The sequence below is a fragment of the Rattus norvegicus genome, chromosome 4, assembly GCF_021556685.1.
Source record: "Rattus norvegicus strain SHRSP/BbbUtx chromosome 4, alternate assembly SHRSP_T2T, whole genome shotgun sequence".
Taxonomy (NCBI): Eukaryota; Metazoa; Chordata; class Mammalia; order Rodentia; family Muridae; genus Rattus; species Rattus norvegicus.
Window position 1 is genome coordinate 72,502,250 of NC_141537.1, and position 16,215 is coordinate 72,518,464.

The 16,215-nt window shown below is 37.5% G+C and overlaps 1 protein-coding gene and 1 pseudogene across 1 annotated transcript; both read left to right on the top strand.

Annotated features, from left to right (window-relative positions):
• The first annotated feature begins 736 nt into the window (after positions 1-736).
• Positions 737-10,513, top strand: LOC108350808 (40S ribosomal protein S23 pseudogene; annotated as a pseudogene).
• A 4,476-nt stretch (positions 10,514-14,989) lies between these two features.
• On the top strand, positions 14,990-15,943 carry Or2f1 (olfactory receptor family 2 subfamily F member 1). The gene has a single exon (NM_001000976.1). The coding sequence runs from the start codon at positions 14,990-14,992 to the stop codon at positions 15,941-15,943; it is 954 nt and encodes a 317-aa protein (NP_001000976.1).
• The last annotated feature ends 272 nt before the right edge of the window (positions 15,944-16,215 follow it).

Genomic DNA, 16,215 nt, shown 5'->3' on the forward strand with positions numbered 1-16,215 from the left:
TCAGTGCCGAAACAATCACCATCAGAGATGCTTCTTCTAGCAATAGAGACCACAGCCAAACATTAAGCAGAGTTTGGAGAACCCAAGGGTAGAGGAAGTGGAAGGATTTTTTGCAGCCAGAAGGATCCAGGATACCTAAAGAACATTGCTCACAGAATCAACTAAGCAGAGCTCATACAGACTCACAGAGGTTCTTGCTGCAATCCGAGCCTGCCTGGGTCTGTGCTAGATTCTCTGTATATATGTTGTGATTTCTTAGCTTGGTGCTTTTGTGAGACTCCTAACTCTGAAAGTAATGGTGTCTCTGACTTTCTTATCTGATCTTGGGATATTTTTCTTCCTACTGAGTTGCCTTGTCCAGTCTTGATAAGAGGGCTTGTACCTAATCTTATTGTATCTTGTTATGTTGTGCTTTCTTGATATCCCTGGGAGACCTACTCTTTTATAAGTGAAAATGAAGGGATTGTAGATCTGGGGGAGAAAAAGGTGTGTATGGGAGAACTGGGAGGAATGATGAGAAGCAAGGCTGTGGTCAGGATGTACTATATAAGAAAAGATAAATTTTTAAAAAATTTAAAAAAGAAAATAATTTTTCCCTCACATAATATATCCTGATTATAGTTTACCCTCTTTCTAGTCTTTTGTGTTCTTCACTACTTCCTTTCTCATCCAGATCCACCCTCTTCTTGCCATTCATCAGAAAACAAACAGGTACATGGACTCATGGCACACCAAGATGGACACACGTTCTGGACTCTGTGCTGCCAAGAAGCTGCACAGTCACAGACGAGACCAAAAGTGGGATGATAAACAACACAGAAAAGCCCACTTGGGCACATCACTGAAGGCCAATTCTTTTGGAGTTACTTCTCATGTAAAGAGAATTGTAGTGGGAAAAGTAGGGGCTGAAGACAAACATCCAAATTCTGCTGTCAAGAAATATGTCAAGGTGTGACTAAGCAAGAATGCTAAAAGATCATAAGGCTCATGTCCAATAATGCCTGCTTGAATGTAACTGAGAAAAACAATAAAGTTCTGGTGGCGGATTTGGTCAAAAAGGTCATTCTGTAGGTGATATTCTTGAAGTCCGATTTAAGGTTGTTAAAGTAGATGATGTGTCTCTTTTGACCCTGTAGAAGGGCAAGAAAGAATGACCAAAATCAAATTTTAATGATGAAAACACAATAATGAATTTTTATATTCTAAAAAAAACCTATAAAACAAAAAGGCTTCTAATAAATGAAAAAACATAAAATAAAATAAAACCAAAACTAACACAACTGAATTGGACAAAACAAAAAAGGGAAAAGAGCCAATAATAAGAAACAGAGACCCATTCATTTACACACTTGGGAATCCCATTTTTTTTTAAAAAAAATATATATATATACTATAGGAAAAAAATAAGAAAACAGAGTGCTAACACATCTAAGAGCAGAGGTAAGACCACCACTTCTGTTCTGAGGGAACCGCCTGTAGCCACCAGGACACAGGAACCTAGAAGCAGTCTAGGACAGGGCCCTTCCAGTTTCTGCCTGTGCCCAGAGCTGACCCAGTCTCACAGCACTCTGTGCCCAAATTCCATGGGGAAGAGAGCTGGAGTCTCAGACGTACAGACAATCATGAGATCTCAGGGGAGACCACACTTTTGCTTACATTTCTGACCCAAGAGGAACCTGCACAGAGCCCTCTGGACACAGGAATCTAGGAACAGTCAAGGAGTGGATCCTTCCAGTCTTGCTTGTGCCAGAATTAAAAGCCAGTTGCCAGGAGAGCTGACACACCTGAGAGCAGAGGCAAGACCACCAATTCTGCTCCAAGGGACCCACTTGGGGTCCTCAGGACACATGAACCCAGGAGCAGTATGGAAGAGGGCCTTTCTAGTTTCTGCCTGCACCCAGAGCTGATCCTGTGACACAGCTCTCTGTACCCAGATCCCACGGGTAGAAAGCTGGTCTCCAGGAGTGATGAAATACAGACTTACTGGAGGTTCAAGCCACTGTCAGAGACAGCAAGACCAGCTAACACCAGAGAAAACCAGATGGCAGGAAGCAAGCACAGGAAACTAAATAACAGAAAGCAAGATTACTTGGCATCATCAGAGCCCAGTTCTCCCACCAAAGAAAATACTGGATATCCAAACACACCAAAAAGCAAGAAGTAGATATAAAATCACATTTTATAACGATGATGGAGGACTTAAGAAGGACATAAATAACTCCATTAACAAAATACAGGACAACACATGTAAACAAGTAGAAGCCCTTAAAGGAGAAACACAAAAATCTCTTAAGGAATTATAGGATAACACAGCCAAACAGTTGAAGGAATTGAACAAAACCATCCAGGATCTAAAATGGAAACAGAAACAATACAGAAATCACAAATGGGGAAGACCCTGGTAATAGAAAATTTAGAAAAGACACCAGGAGTCATAGATACAATGTATCACCAACAGAAAACAAGAGATAAAAGAGAAAACCTTAGGGGCAGTAGATGCCATAGAAAACATTGACACAACCATCAAAGAAAATGTAAAACACAAAAGTCCCTAACCCAAAGCATACAGGAAGTCCAGGACACAATGAGAAGATCAAACCTAAGGATAATAAGTATAGAAGAGAGTGAAGATTCCCAACTTAAAGGGTCAGTAAATATCTTCAACAAAATTATAGAGTAAAACTTCCCTAACCTAAAGAAAGAGATGCCCATAAACATATAAGAAGCCTACAGAGCTCCAAATAGATTGAATCAGAAAAGAAATTACTCCCATGACAGTAGTCAAAACACCAAATGCGCAAAACAAAGAATTAATATTAAAAGCAGCAAGGGAAAAAGATCAGGAACATGTAAAGGCAAACCTATCAGAATTACACCAGATATCACAAGAGACTATGAAACCAGAAAATTCTGGGCAGATGTCATAAAAATCCTGAGAGAACACAAGTGGAAGCCCAGGCAACTATATCAAGCAAAACTCTCTATTTAACATTAAACCAAATTTACATATCTTTCCACAAATCCAGCTGTAAAAAGATAAAAGATGGAAAACTCCAACACAGGAAGGGAAACTACACCCTAGAAAAGGGAGGAAAGTAATCTTCTTGCAACAAACTCAAAAGAGAGCCACACAAACATAATTCCACCTCTAACAACAAAAATAACAGGAAACAACAATCACTATCCCTTAATATCTCTTAATATCAATGGACTCAATTCCCCAATAAAAAGGAATAGACTAAGAGACTGGATATACAAAGAAGACTCAACATTTTGCTGCACACAGGAAACACACCTCGGTGACAAAGACAGACACTACCTCAGAGTAAATGGCTGGAAAACAACTTTCCAAGCAAACGATCCCAAGAAACAAGTTGGAGTAGTCATTATAATACTAAATAAAAACAACCTTAAACCAAAAGCTATAAAAAAAGATAAGGATGGACACTTTATGTATATGAAAGGAAAAATCCTCCAAGATGAACTCTCAATCCTGAATATCTATGTTCCAAAGGCAAGGGACCTTACTAAAGTTCAAAGCACACATTGCACCTCACACAATAATCAACACCCCACTCTTATCAATGGATGGATTATGGAAACAGAAACTAAAGAGTGACCCAGAGAAACTACCAGAAGATATGAACCAAATGGATTTAACAGATATCTATGGAACAGTTCATCCAAAAAAAAAAAAAAAAAAGAATCTATCTTCTCAGTACGTCATGATACCTTCTCCAAAATTGATTATATAATCAGTCACAAAAGAGACCTCAACCAATACAAGAAGATTGGAATAATCCCTTGCATCCTATCAGATCAAAACAACAGAAAGAACACATAAATCTGGAAGTTTAACAATGCTCTAATCAATGATATCTTGGTCAAGGAAGAAATAAAGAAAGAAATTAAGGACTTTTTTTAATTTAATGAGAATGAGGCATAGCCTACCCAAATGTATAGGACACAATGAAAGAAGTACTAAGAGGAAAACTCATAGATCTGAGTGCCTAAACTGGAGAGAACATACACTAGCATATTGACAGCACAGCTAAAAACTCTACAAAAAAGAAGCAGGTATACCCAAGCGCAGTAGATAGCAAGAAATAATCAAACTCAGGACTGAAATCAACCAAGTAGAAACAAAAAAAATCTATACAAAATCAACAAAACCAGGAGCTGGTTCTTTGAGAAAGTCAACAAAATAGACAAACTCTTACCAAGACTAACCAGAGGGCACAGAGAGAGAGAGTAGCCAAATTAACAAAACCAGTAATGGAAAGGAAGACCTAACAACAGAATCTGAGGAAATTCAAAAAAATCATGAGATCCTACTACAAAAGACTATATTCAACAAAACTGGAAAATATGGAGGAAATGGACAGTTTTCTAGAAAAACACCAAGTACCAAAGTTAAATCAGGATCTTATAAACCATCAAAAGCCCCATAACTCCTAAAGAAATAGTAGCAATTATTAAAAATCTCCCAACCAGAAAAAGCCCAGGCCTAGATGGCTTTAGTGGAGAATTCTATCAGACCTTCATAGAAGACCTAATACCAATACTGTCCAAAATACTCCACAAAATAGAAACATAAGGAACATTACCCAATTCCTTCTATGAAGCCACAATTACCCTTATACCTACATCACACAAAGATACAACAAAGAAAGAGAACTTCAGACCAACTTCCCTTATAAATTTCAGTGCAAAAGTACTTACTAAAATTTTCACAAACTGAATCCAAAAACACATCAAAATGATCATCTATCATGATCAAGTAGGCTTCATCACAGGGATGCAGGGATAGTTCAATATATCGAAATCCATCAACACAATACACTATATAAACAAACTCAAAACCTCATGAACATCTCATTAGATGCCGAGAAGGCATTTGACGAAATTCAATACCCCTTCATATTAAAAGTCTTGGAAAGATCAGGAATTCAAGGACCATACCTAAACATAGTAAAAGCAATATATAGCAGACCAGTAGCCAACATCAAACTAAATGTAGAGAAACTTGAAGTAATCCCAGTAAAATCAGGGACTAGAAAAAGCTGCCCACTCTCTCCCTACTCATTTAATATAGTACTCGAAGACCTAGCCAGAGAAATCAGAAAACAAAAGGAGATCAAGGGGATATAAATTGGAAAGGAAGAAGCCAAAATATCACTACTGCCAGATGACATGAGAGTATACTTAAGTGTAAGTGACCCAAAAATTTCCAACAGAAAACTACCAAGCCTGATAAGCAACTTCAGCAAAGTTGCTAGATATATGATTAACTCAAACATAACAGTAGTCTTCCTCTTCTCAAAGGGTAAACAGGCTGAGAAAAAATTAGGGAAATGACATCCTTCACAATAATCATAAATAACGTAAGATACCTTGGTGTGACCCTAACCAAGCAAGTGAAAGATCTGTATGACAAGAACTTCAAGTCTCCAAGAAAAAAGACAGCATTTTTAACAAATGGTGCTGGTTCAACTGGAGGTTAGCATGTAGAAGAATGCAAAATGATCTTATCTTATCACCCTGTACAAAGCTTAAGTCCAAGTGGATCGAGGACCTCCACATAAAACAAGATAGACGTAAAGTAATAGAAGAAAAAGTGGGGAAGAACCTTGAACACATGGGGGTCTTTCCATCCTCTGATATCTTCTTCGATTTCTTCATTCAGAGGCTTGAAGCTCTTGTCACACATATATTTCACTTGTTTGGCTAGAGTCACACAGACTCTATATAATATTTTATATATTATATAAAATATATTTTATAATATTTGTGACTACTGTGTCACCATAGGTGTCGATTCCCTAATTTCTTTCTCAGCCTGTTTATCCTCTGAGTAGAGGAAGTCTACTGATTTGTTTGAGCTAATTTGATATCCAGAACTTTGCTGAAGTTGTTTATCAGGGTTAATATTTCTCTCGTGGAAATTTGGGGGTCATTTAAGTATACCATCATGTGCATCTGCCAATAGTGATATTTTGACTTCTTCCTTTCCAATTTGTATCCCTTTGACCTCATTTTTGTCTGATTTCTGTGGCTAGGACCTAGAGTACTATATTGAATAACTAGGTAAAGAGTGGCAGCACTGTCTAGTCCCTGATTTTAGTGTAATTACTTCATATTTCTCTTCATTTAGTTTGATGTTAGCTACTGGTTTGGTGTATGGTGCTTTTACTATGTTTAGGTATGGGTCTTGAATTCCTGATATTTCTAAGACTTTTAGCATGAAGGTGTATTGAATTTTGTCAAATGCTTTCACAGCACCTAATGAAATGATCATGTGAGTTTTTTAATATAGTGTATTATGTTGATGGATTTCCATATATTGAACCATCCCTGCATCCCTGTGATGAAGCCTATTTGATCATGTTGGATGATGGTTTTGATGTGTTCTTGGATTCAGTTTGTGAGAATTTTAGTGAGAATTTTTGAGTTGATAGTCATAAGGGAAATTGGTCTGAAGGTCTCTTTCTTTGTTGTTCCTTATGTTTCTATTTTGTGGAATATTTTGGACAATATTGATATTAGGTCTTCTATTCTTCTATGAAGGTCTGATAGAATTCTCCACTAAAGCCATCTAGGCCAGGGATTTTTCTGGTTGGGAAACATTTAATAACTGCTTCTATTTCTTTAGGAGTTGTGGGACTATTTTGATGGTTTATTTGATCCTGATTTAACTTTGGTACTTGGTATCTTTCTAGAAAACTGTCCATTTCCTCCAGATTTTCCAGTTTTGTTGAATATATTTTTTTGTAGTAGGATCTCGTGATTTTTTTTGGATTTCCTCAGGTTCTCTTGTTAGGTCTCCCTTTCCATTACTGGTTTTGATAATTTGTATATTCTCTCTGTACTCTCTGGTTAGCATTGGTAAGGGTTTATCTATCTAGTTGATTTTCTCAAAGAATCAGATCTTGGTTTTTGTTGATTCTTTTTATAGGTTTTTTTTGTTTCTACTTGGTTGAGTTTGCCTTCCACTCCTCTTGTGTGCATTTTCTTCCTCCTCCTCCTCCTCCTCCTCCTCCTCCTCCTCCTCCTCCTCCTCCTCCTCCTCCTCCTCCTCCTCCTCCTCCTCCTCCTCCTCCTCCTCTTCTTCTTCTTCTTCTTCTTCTTCTTCTTCTTCTTCTTCTTCTTCTTCTTCTTCTTCTTCTTCTTCTTCTTCTTCTTTTTACAGTTTTTAGGTGTGCTGTCAAACTGCTAGTATATGCTCTCGCCAGTTTCTTTATGGAGCTATGAGTTTTCCTCTTAGTACTGCTTTCATTGTTTCCCATAAGTTTGGGTATGTTTTGCCTTCCTTTTCATTAAATTCAAAAAAGTCCTTAATTTCTATCTTTACTTCTTCCTTGACCGAGTTGTTGAGTAGAGTGTTTTGAGCTTCCATATGTATATGGACTTTCTGTTGTTTTTGTTGTTATTCAGGACGAACCTTCGTCCATGGTGATCTGATAGGATGCATAGGATTATTTCAAACTTCTTGTATCTGTTGAGGCCTGTTTTGTGACCAATTATATGATCAATTTTGGAGAAGGTCCCATGATGTGATGAGAAGAAGGTATATTCTTTGTTTTATGATGAAATGTTCTGTAGATATCTGTTAAATCCATTTGTTCATAACTTCTGGTAGTTTCTCTGGGTCACTGTTTAGTTTCTGTTTCCATGATCTGTCCATTGATGAGAGTGGGGTGTTGAAGTCTCCCCTATTACTGTGTTAGGTACAATGTGTGCTTTGTGCTTTAGTATGGTTCCTTTTAGGAATGTAGGTGCCCTTGTATTTGGAACATAGATATTCAGGATTGAGAGTTCATCTTGGTGGATTTTTTTCTTTCATATACATAAAGTGTCCATCCATTTCTTTTTTGATAACTTTTGGTTGAAAGTCAATTTTCTTAGATATTATAATGGCTACTCCCCATTGTTTCTAGGGACCATTTCCTGGGGAATTTTTTTCCAGCTATTTACTCTGAGATAGTGTCTGTTTTTGTCTCTGAAGTGCTTTTCTTATATGTGCCAAAATGCCTGTTCCTTTGTACATATCCAGTCTGTTAGTCTATGTTTTTTTATTGGTGAATTGAGTCCATTGATGTTAAGAAATATTAAGGAATAGTGATTGTTGTTTCCTGTTATTTTTGTTGTTAGAGGTGGAATTCTATTTTGCTTTCTTCTTTAGGGTTTGTTGCAAGAAAGATTGCTTTCTTGCCTTTTCTAGGGTGTAGTTTCCCTCCTTGTGTTGGAGTTTCCCAACTGTTATCCTTTTTAGTGCTGTATTTGTGAAAAGATATTGTGAGATAAAGTGCTTACTCATAATTTTTCATGCCATGTTTGATTTATATCTCGGAGAGGCTTGCCCTTCTATGAAGGGAAAGACAGCAGTATATATTTGGGAGAGAAGGATGATAGGGGAGGAACTAGAAGCAGAGGAGTTAGGAATAATTGTAGTTGAGATGTGATACATAACAGAAGAATAAATAAAAAGTTTCAACACAATTTTTCACAGATCTTGAAAAGATAGTTCCCAACTTCATATGGAAAAACAAGAAACACAGGATAGATAAAAGAATATTTAACAATAGAAGGTTTTTTGAGGTCTCACTATTCCTGGTTTCTATTTGTACTACAGAGTTTAGAAAGTTATAAATGAGGCAAAGTGCTCAATGATAACCTGTTATATACATTAATAGAGATAATGAAAAGGATTACTTTCTTAAATTTAAGATTGATGGAACACATAGAAATTCTGTAATACTGTGAATAGCCCTTATGTTTTCTAAATCAAATACATTTCTTAATATATGTGGAGGCAGGGGAGAGGTAGGGTGGCATAATTTATGGAGACACCTAGTCTATAGAGGTAGATAGAAATTAAAAAATTCAAAATGCATTCATTGGTTTGGTTAAAATATATGATAGTGGCTATTGAGAAGGCAAGCGATATTCAAGTTCCAAGCTTCTGTCTGTGCACCAGCATTTCTGGAGTGTCAGCATTAAGGAATACTAAATGCCACTAAAGCATGCTTAGAAAGCAATATGAGCAGAAGCATCAAGAGGCATCCCCACACCCACATGTGATGACTATATGGCACAGGTTGAGTGAGAGCTTCTGCTGTTTTGTTGAATTTCTATGGGTCATGTCTTTCATGTTTGACCTGATGATCAGCTGATCACATTTCCTTTAATGTATCATTTATACTGGAGGCCAGATATGAGGTGGGTGTGCTATCCTTATTTTCAGAAATTCTATTCTCATTTGGAATAAGAAAGCCTCTGTAGAGATGTAGGAAATGGGTGGGAATGGGAGTCTCCTCTGAACAATAGCCTAAGTAATGCCTGAATTCATGACCTTAAAACACCAAATGTTAATAGGAAATGTAACCAAATCATCATTTTCAGCATAGAAATATGTGTAACTGGACAAAATTCCTGATTTTTTTAATGCTCTGAATAAAAGAGAGGGAAGAAAAGTGTGATTAATTGGAGGAGCCCTGTCCTATAAAAAGGCTTTTTAATGCACAGAGATGAAGAGCATTGCATAATGTTACATGACTTAGAGACATGTTAGAAGACAAACTCAGAGCAAGGAAAGTTAAACTTTACCTATACCATCTAGAAAAATGCCTATCTGGTTTTTACATCAATTTGTGTGGCTGTGAGAATTAACTCCTTACTTTTTTTTTCAGATCACAGATACTTCCAAGTAAAGATGTTATAAAGGGGCAGAAAATGGGGGGGGGGGGGCGGGTAAGAAAAACTGCATGTAAAATGCTGGGTGAGATTATAAGATTGAATTAGTGAAAGAACAATATTTGATTTGTTATAGTTCAAAACTAGATTAAAATATGAGAGTTTCTATGTAATCAGAGTAGATTTATTTCATTAAAAAGGGTTTACTAACTAATGTTTGGAAATTATATGTATTATGGCATGAAGAAGTTTGTCTAAAGGATCTTGGGTGCTTTTTGTTTTGTTTTAAGTTTTGGTCTTTGTTTCTTTGTCACAGAACACACATTTAATTCTTGATAAATTACTTTAGTGAGTAATTACTAGATAATTCTCAAAGGCACATAAAGGTAATTTTCACCAGGGCCAAACAAAGGTAATTATTTCTTATTTATTTACCTGACAAATAAAATGTGTGTTGTCCATGTAGTCTTAATTGTGGGGCCACTCCTTGGAGCATGGTCTACCTACCATGGCCACATTCATAAAGAAAACTGACTCTACCTCCCAGCTCTGATGCTGGGATGGTATAATCTGGTAAAGGACTTATGAAACCATGGCTACTGAAAATTTATGAGTTCAGTGGTCTCATCCCAGTCCTCCCAACATCTGTATATTATAACCTCTCTTTCCCATCATCTGTGATGCTTCCTGAGCCCTGGGACTAGGAGTGTAATAGGGAAGTCAGAGGGGATAATATTTCATAAAATGTTTCAAGAGTCCTTTTCCTCCCCTCTTCTCTTTGTCCTGCATTGTTTCTTCTCTTTTTCATGCCAGGAATTAAACCCAGGACCCCACACATGGTAAGTATATGCTTTTCTTTCTTTCTTTTTTTTTTTTTTTTGAGCTGGGGACCGAACCCAGGGCCTTGCGCTTGCTAGGCAAATGCTCTACCACTGAGCTAAATCCCCAACCCCAAGTATATGCTTTTACTACTAAGCTATGCCCCAGTTGCAAAGTTTTTCTTGCTGTAATATTTACTATTTTCTATTCATTATGACCACGCTAGCTATATTGCCTTACTGTAATTCATAAAACATAGTAGAAGAAAGTTCCTCCTTCATGATACTCATGTCTCAGGCAGTGAGCCACAGGTATATCTCATGTTTCAGCACAATGTTCTGATTGATGAACTTGTTTTAAACACATCGATATACCTTAAAGGACATTTAAAGTGGTATTAGTTGAGGTGGGATGAATACATATGATTTGGTGGGATACTATGATTTGAATAATGCAAAATGGGATTTTGTTATTTATCACAGGAGAATGGAGGATGCCTAGTGACCAGGTGACATGTCTGCAGTTGATCAAATACTAAACAGGGAATATGAAGGCCAGTTGTGTAGGAGGGAGAGCTCAGTAAAATGGACATGGACACCATGTTCACTGCTTGACACCATCGTGTTCTTAACATCAGCTATGGGATTATACTTGACTCACAGGCTCTTTTGTCTTTCTTATGCACATAAATAGAGCAAATATTTCTTTTATTTTATCCTTTGTATGTCTATGACAAATCATAAATTTAGGGAGATGAATAGAACCTACAGACTGCTTGTGGTGGCAAAGACCAATCTCTGGCTTCCTGCCTAAAATGATACACCATGAAATGAGTATTTGGACCCTCATTTATTCATAGTGAAATAAAGAAGAAATTCAACTATATTTTGATGGAAGATCAAATTTATTGACATAGTTTTTTGATGATCACATCACAAAGTAATGTGAAGGCGCTATTAGCCGTAGCTGTATTAAGACATCTAGCCAATGTGTTTCCCCCATTTTTGTTTTGAAATGCAGGTTTTACAAACACACACACACACACACACACACACACACACACACACACGGATAAATATTTGTATACTAATTATTTTTAAACTATAGTAAAATTAGAAACAAATTGGAAGTATCATAGATTAAGAATAATCATCCAAAATATCAGGAAGGTATTCAGGTGCTAGAAACATATTTCAATAAAAAATTCTTTGTAGACAACGTGCAGCCAGATAAAAGTTACTATAAGTTATAGCTTAAGAAAATATTATGAATTGCATAGAAGTCTGTTTATTATCAACTTAATTCCAAAATCAGTTAAACCTTCTGCTAGTACATGAAAACTATGTCAATAAATTTGTCTTTTGAATGAATCATTTGGAGTATAAGACATATCATTTTGACAAGGTCAAGATTACATAAAGGAGATGATCAAGGAGTCATGCACTTCATGAGACAGCCATGATAACATATGGGAGATTAAAGAAATGTGTAATATGTAGCAAAGGAATGGAGTTTTTTTTATTATTATTATTAGAAATAAAAAAAGGTTTAGAAGGAATCTAGTATGTAGGGAGACGAATGCAGTCATTGGTAAGAGATTTAAGAAGTATTCATTAAGCTGTTTGATTTACTTTAGGGAAAAGTCTAGGGAACTACTGTAGAATTAATTGAACTTTGGCTGCACAGACTAGATAATAAGGATAGTAAAATCAATGTTCCCCAAACAACGGAAGATAGAAGACTATGAGCTCAGAGCACACCATCTTGGGAAATGCACATTGCAACCTTGTAAGAGAATTTAGAGAAATAGAGAGGAAAATTAAAATAGAAGCTGAATACTAGAGGAACATTAGGTACAACTGATTTGCTTAAGAATAAAGGAAGACTAAACATAGAACAAAAGTCTGTAGACTTAATGATTTCAGGTTATCAAAAGCTTTGAATTTTTGTAAGTTAATAAGTAGAATTTTCCACAGCTTATATAACAAATAATAGGGAGTGAGTCTGGAAAGTGAAAACCAGTCATGAGGTGCAGCTAATTATAGAATACATACACAATAAACATCATTTCCCAAACATAGATTTGCATATGCATATTTTTAATAATAAGAGAGAACTGTGAAGTTAATGACAACTGCAGAACAAAGAAACCTGAGATCGATAAGGAGAAAGAAAGAAAAAAAGAGTTCCAAAAGGAGGCAGAGAGCAGGAGCTCAAAATGGGTTACTGTAATTAAGAACTGTCACCTTCATGTCCAAGAACTCTGGGTATGCATGTTCATCATGTTCATCTCCCAACCTTAACTTCACCAGTGACCCTTTCAGCTACCTGACTATGTGTGTATACACTCCAGCAGCCCAAATAGCTTCCTCAGGCCTTAGCGAGAAGTTACAGGAGGGCAAAGCATGTGAGACTCATTACTAATGAGGCCTGACAGTAGTGGAGCTGGAGGTGAGCAAAGGAGCACATGAGTCAAACACTTACCCGGTCCTCAGGCAGCAGGCCAGTGCAGTGGGCAACAATCACTAGCCAGTGTTCCATTCTGTTTCTGTGTCTTTCCTCCACTTAGCCTGGCAGTTTGAAATGGGGAGGGTGGTATTCACCCTGAAATGTCAGCTTCTGGCAGAGTGGTGCTAAGTGAATCTGTAAGCTTAATGGAGAAGATGGCCATTCAAGCCAGACTGGCTACATAATCATCACTTATCTGCTGAAATATTTTTCCTAATGAACTATTTTTTGTAGATTTTTAGAATTTAAACTCTAAATTGAATGTCTTTTTTTTTAACGTGACAGTGTGATGCTTTTGTAGGTTTATCGTGATTTTAGAAAAGCAACACTGTAAGTGCACATGGGAGAAACAGGACTGAGCAGTAAAGGAGGAACTGTTGAAACAGGGGCCACATTGTGAGGAGGACATTTGAGAGGAGTTGAAAACATGTGGTTGGGTAAACCATGTACAACACAGACATTTCTGAAACTGGTTGCTCTCTTCTTTCCATTGTCTGGAAGAGAGTTAAAACAGTGACATTGTCACCCTTCCATTTCAGAGATCTAACTCTGACCAAGCTTCTTCCTGTCCTCAGTTCTTCCCATCTCTGTTCTGATGAAGTGGATGTCAATTAATAGGCAAACATTCAGCAAGAATGAGCTGACTTAAAAAGTAAAATGAAACCCTGTTCTCTTCAGCATTCAAATTATAATATATAAGGTTTGCTGAAAAGGTTCTTGCCCGACAAAAGCAAGACAGTGACCAACTACACGTGCACCAAAATTTATACTTTATTCTGTCCTGGGTGATGAAGATTAGACTTTAAATATCTTTCTTTTATTTAAATCAACAAAACATCTCTATTCTTGTTTTCATAGAAACTAGATCCAAAGTATAGCATCTAATATTTTTAAAAGATTTATTTAGCTAGTGTATGTGTATGAACATACATATATAGGCACCACAAAATTGTCATGTCTGGTGCCTGCAGATGTCAGAGGGCATTGTATCCCCTGGATCAGGAATTATGGATGTTTACAAGCTACTGTGTAGGTACTGGAAGCCAAACCCTGATCCTTTGGAAGAGCAGCAAATGGTGCTCTATCTCTTGAGCCCCCAAAAGGATAGGTTCTCAAGAACAACAAACTCAAAAGATGAAATAAAATCCCTACCTTCCCCAAGTTAAGTTAAGGCTGAAGAGATCAAAGGTTTTCAAAAGGACCATTTGTCCCACTGTTCCCCAGGTCCTTAAGGTTGAAACCAAATGTGAGCTCTCGGATATATTGAAGAAAAATGCCGGGGATATTTGTGACTGAATTAATGGAAGCGTTTTAGGAAAAATCATGTTTGCTATTTCAACATAGAGGTCATGTTGCTACTAACACTCAATTATGTCAGTTCCTCAATTCATGGCTAAAAGTTGCTACTAGAAGTTAACCATATTTGAGTCTCCATATAGGTTTATGTTATTAATACTTTGTGTGTGTGTTTAGCATTTAACCAACATCATCTTCTTGCACAATAAAACTGTTTCACATCTTGGTTCTCTAATGCTTTCTGCAGACCTTACTTCTTCCAAATCTTTGCTTGTATAATAGATTAATGCATTTCACCAGGACAAATCTAGTGGATGTGCCTAAGACTCCTACTTACCATTCTAATTAAATTCTTTTGCTCATTATTTTATCTGCTAATCTCATGCACCATTCTATGCTCACCCTTGAACTGAAAATGAGTTAGTAAAGTGGTAAGGCTGTTAGCATGGTAGTAATGTACAATCTTCAGGCTTTAGCTGATCCTCCTGATACCAAATGACCCACATCTGTCCTTCTGAGGAAAAGTAAGCACAAAACACACCAGGATTAGGTCCATCATGATTCAAAATGCCTAATTGGCAGATGGGAAAGTTACACAGATGAATTAAAAGTATTATTTTTGTTCTTCTTGATGATCAATTGTTTCACTTTTAGTGTAGATTAACATTTGTTGATGGGAACAGACAACCAGACATGGATGCATGAATTCATCCTCCTTGGCCTGTCCAGTGACTGGAACACTCAAGTCTCCCTCTTCATCCTGTTCCTGCTGATGTACCTGGTGACAGTATTGGGGAACTTCCTCATCATTCTTCTGATCAGACTGGACAGCAGACTCCACACTCCCATGTATTTCTTTCTCACCAACCTGTCCCTGGTGGATGTGTCTTATGCCACAAGCATAGTCCCCCAGCTGCTGGTTAATTTTCTTGCCCCACACAAAGCAATCCCATTCCTGAGCTGTGCAGCCCAGTTATTTTTCTCTCTGGGCTTAGGAGGAATTGAGTTTGTCCTATTAGCGATGATGGCCTATGACCGTTATGTGGCAGTGTGCAATCCACTGAGGTACTCTGCCATAATGGATACAGGACTATGCAGTAGGATGGCTATTGTATCTTGGGTCAGTGGCTCCATGAACTCAGTCATGCAGACTGCTATCACCTTCCAACTGCCCATGTGCACAAACAGGTACATCGACCATATATCCTGTGAACTTCTTGCTGTAGTGAGGCTGGCCTGTGTGGATATCTCTGCCAATGAAGTTGCTATCATGGTATCAAGCATCATTCTCCTGATGACCCCTTTCTGCCTGGTTCTCCTATCCTACATCCAGATCATCTCCACCATCCTGAAAATCCAGTCCAAAGAGGGAAGAAAGAAAGCCTTCCACACCTGTGCCTCTCACCTCACTGTGGTAGCTCTGTGCTACGGCATGGCCATTTTCACTTACATACAGCCCCATTCCAGCCCGTCTGTCCTTCAGGAAAAGTTGATTTCTCTATTCTATGCAATTTTGACACCCATGCTGAACCCCATGATTTACAGTCTGAGGAATAAGGAAGTCAAGGGTGCTTGGCAGAAACTACTCGGAAAATTCTCTGGCTTCACATTAAAACTAAAAACCTGAGTAATCTTGAACATCACTGAAGAAAAGGGTTTTGCTTCTGTCTTTTGCACCCAACTTAGATGTGATAATCATTGCCATGGAGACAAAGGTGGGGTTGACACATTGTGACCGGTGACATTATGCAGGAGGCTGAGTGATTCTGCTAGGGTGTGGGGTGTGAGGTGTGGGTGTATTTTCATGTCACAACAGAGTGTACACCAGAGCTTACCTGTACTGCCACTGACAGCACACCATTACTCAATCTTGATTTAAACAGCATGGCAATTTAAGAA

Bases quoted from the DNA above. Each gene is read 5' to 3' on its own strand.
- Or2f1 (NM_001000976.1), top strand. From the start codon at position 14,990: ATGGGAACAGACAACCAGACATGGATGCATGAATTCATCCTCCTTGGC.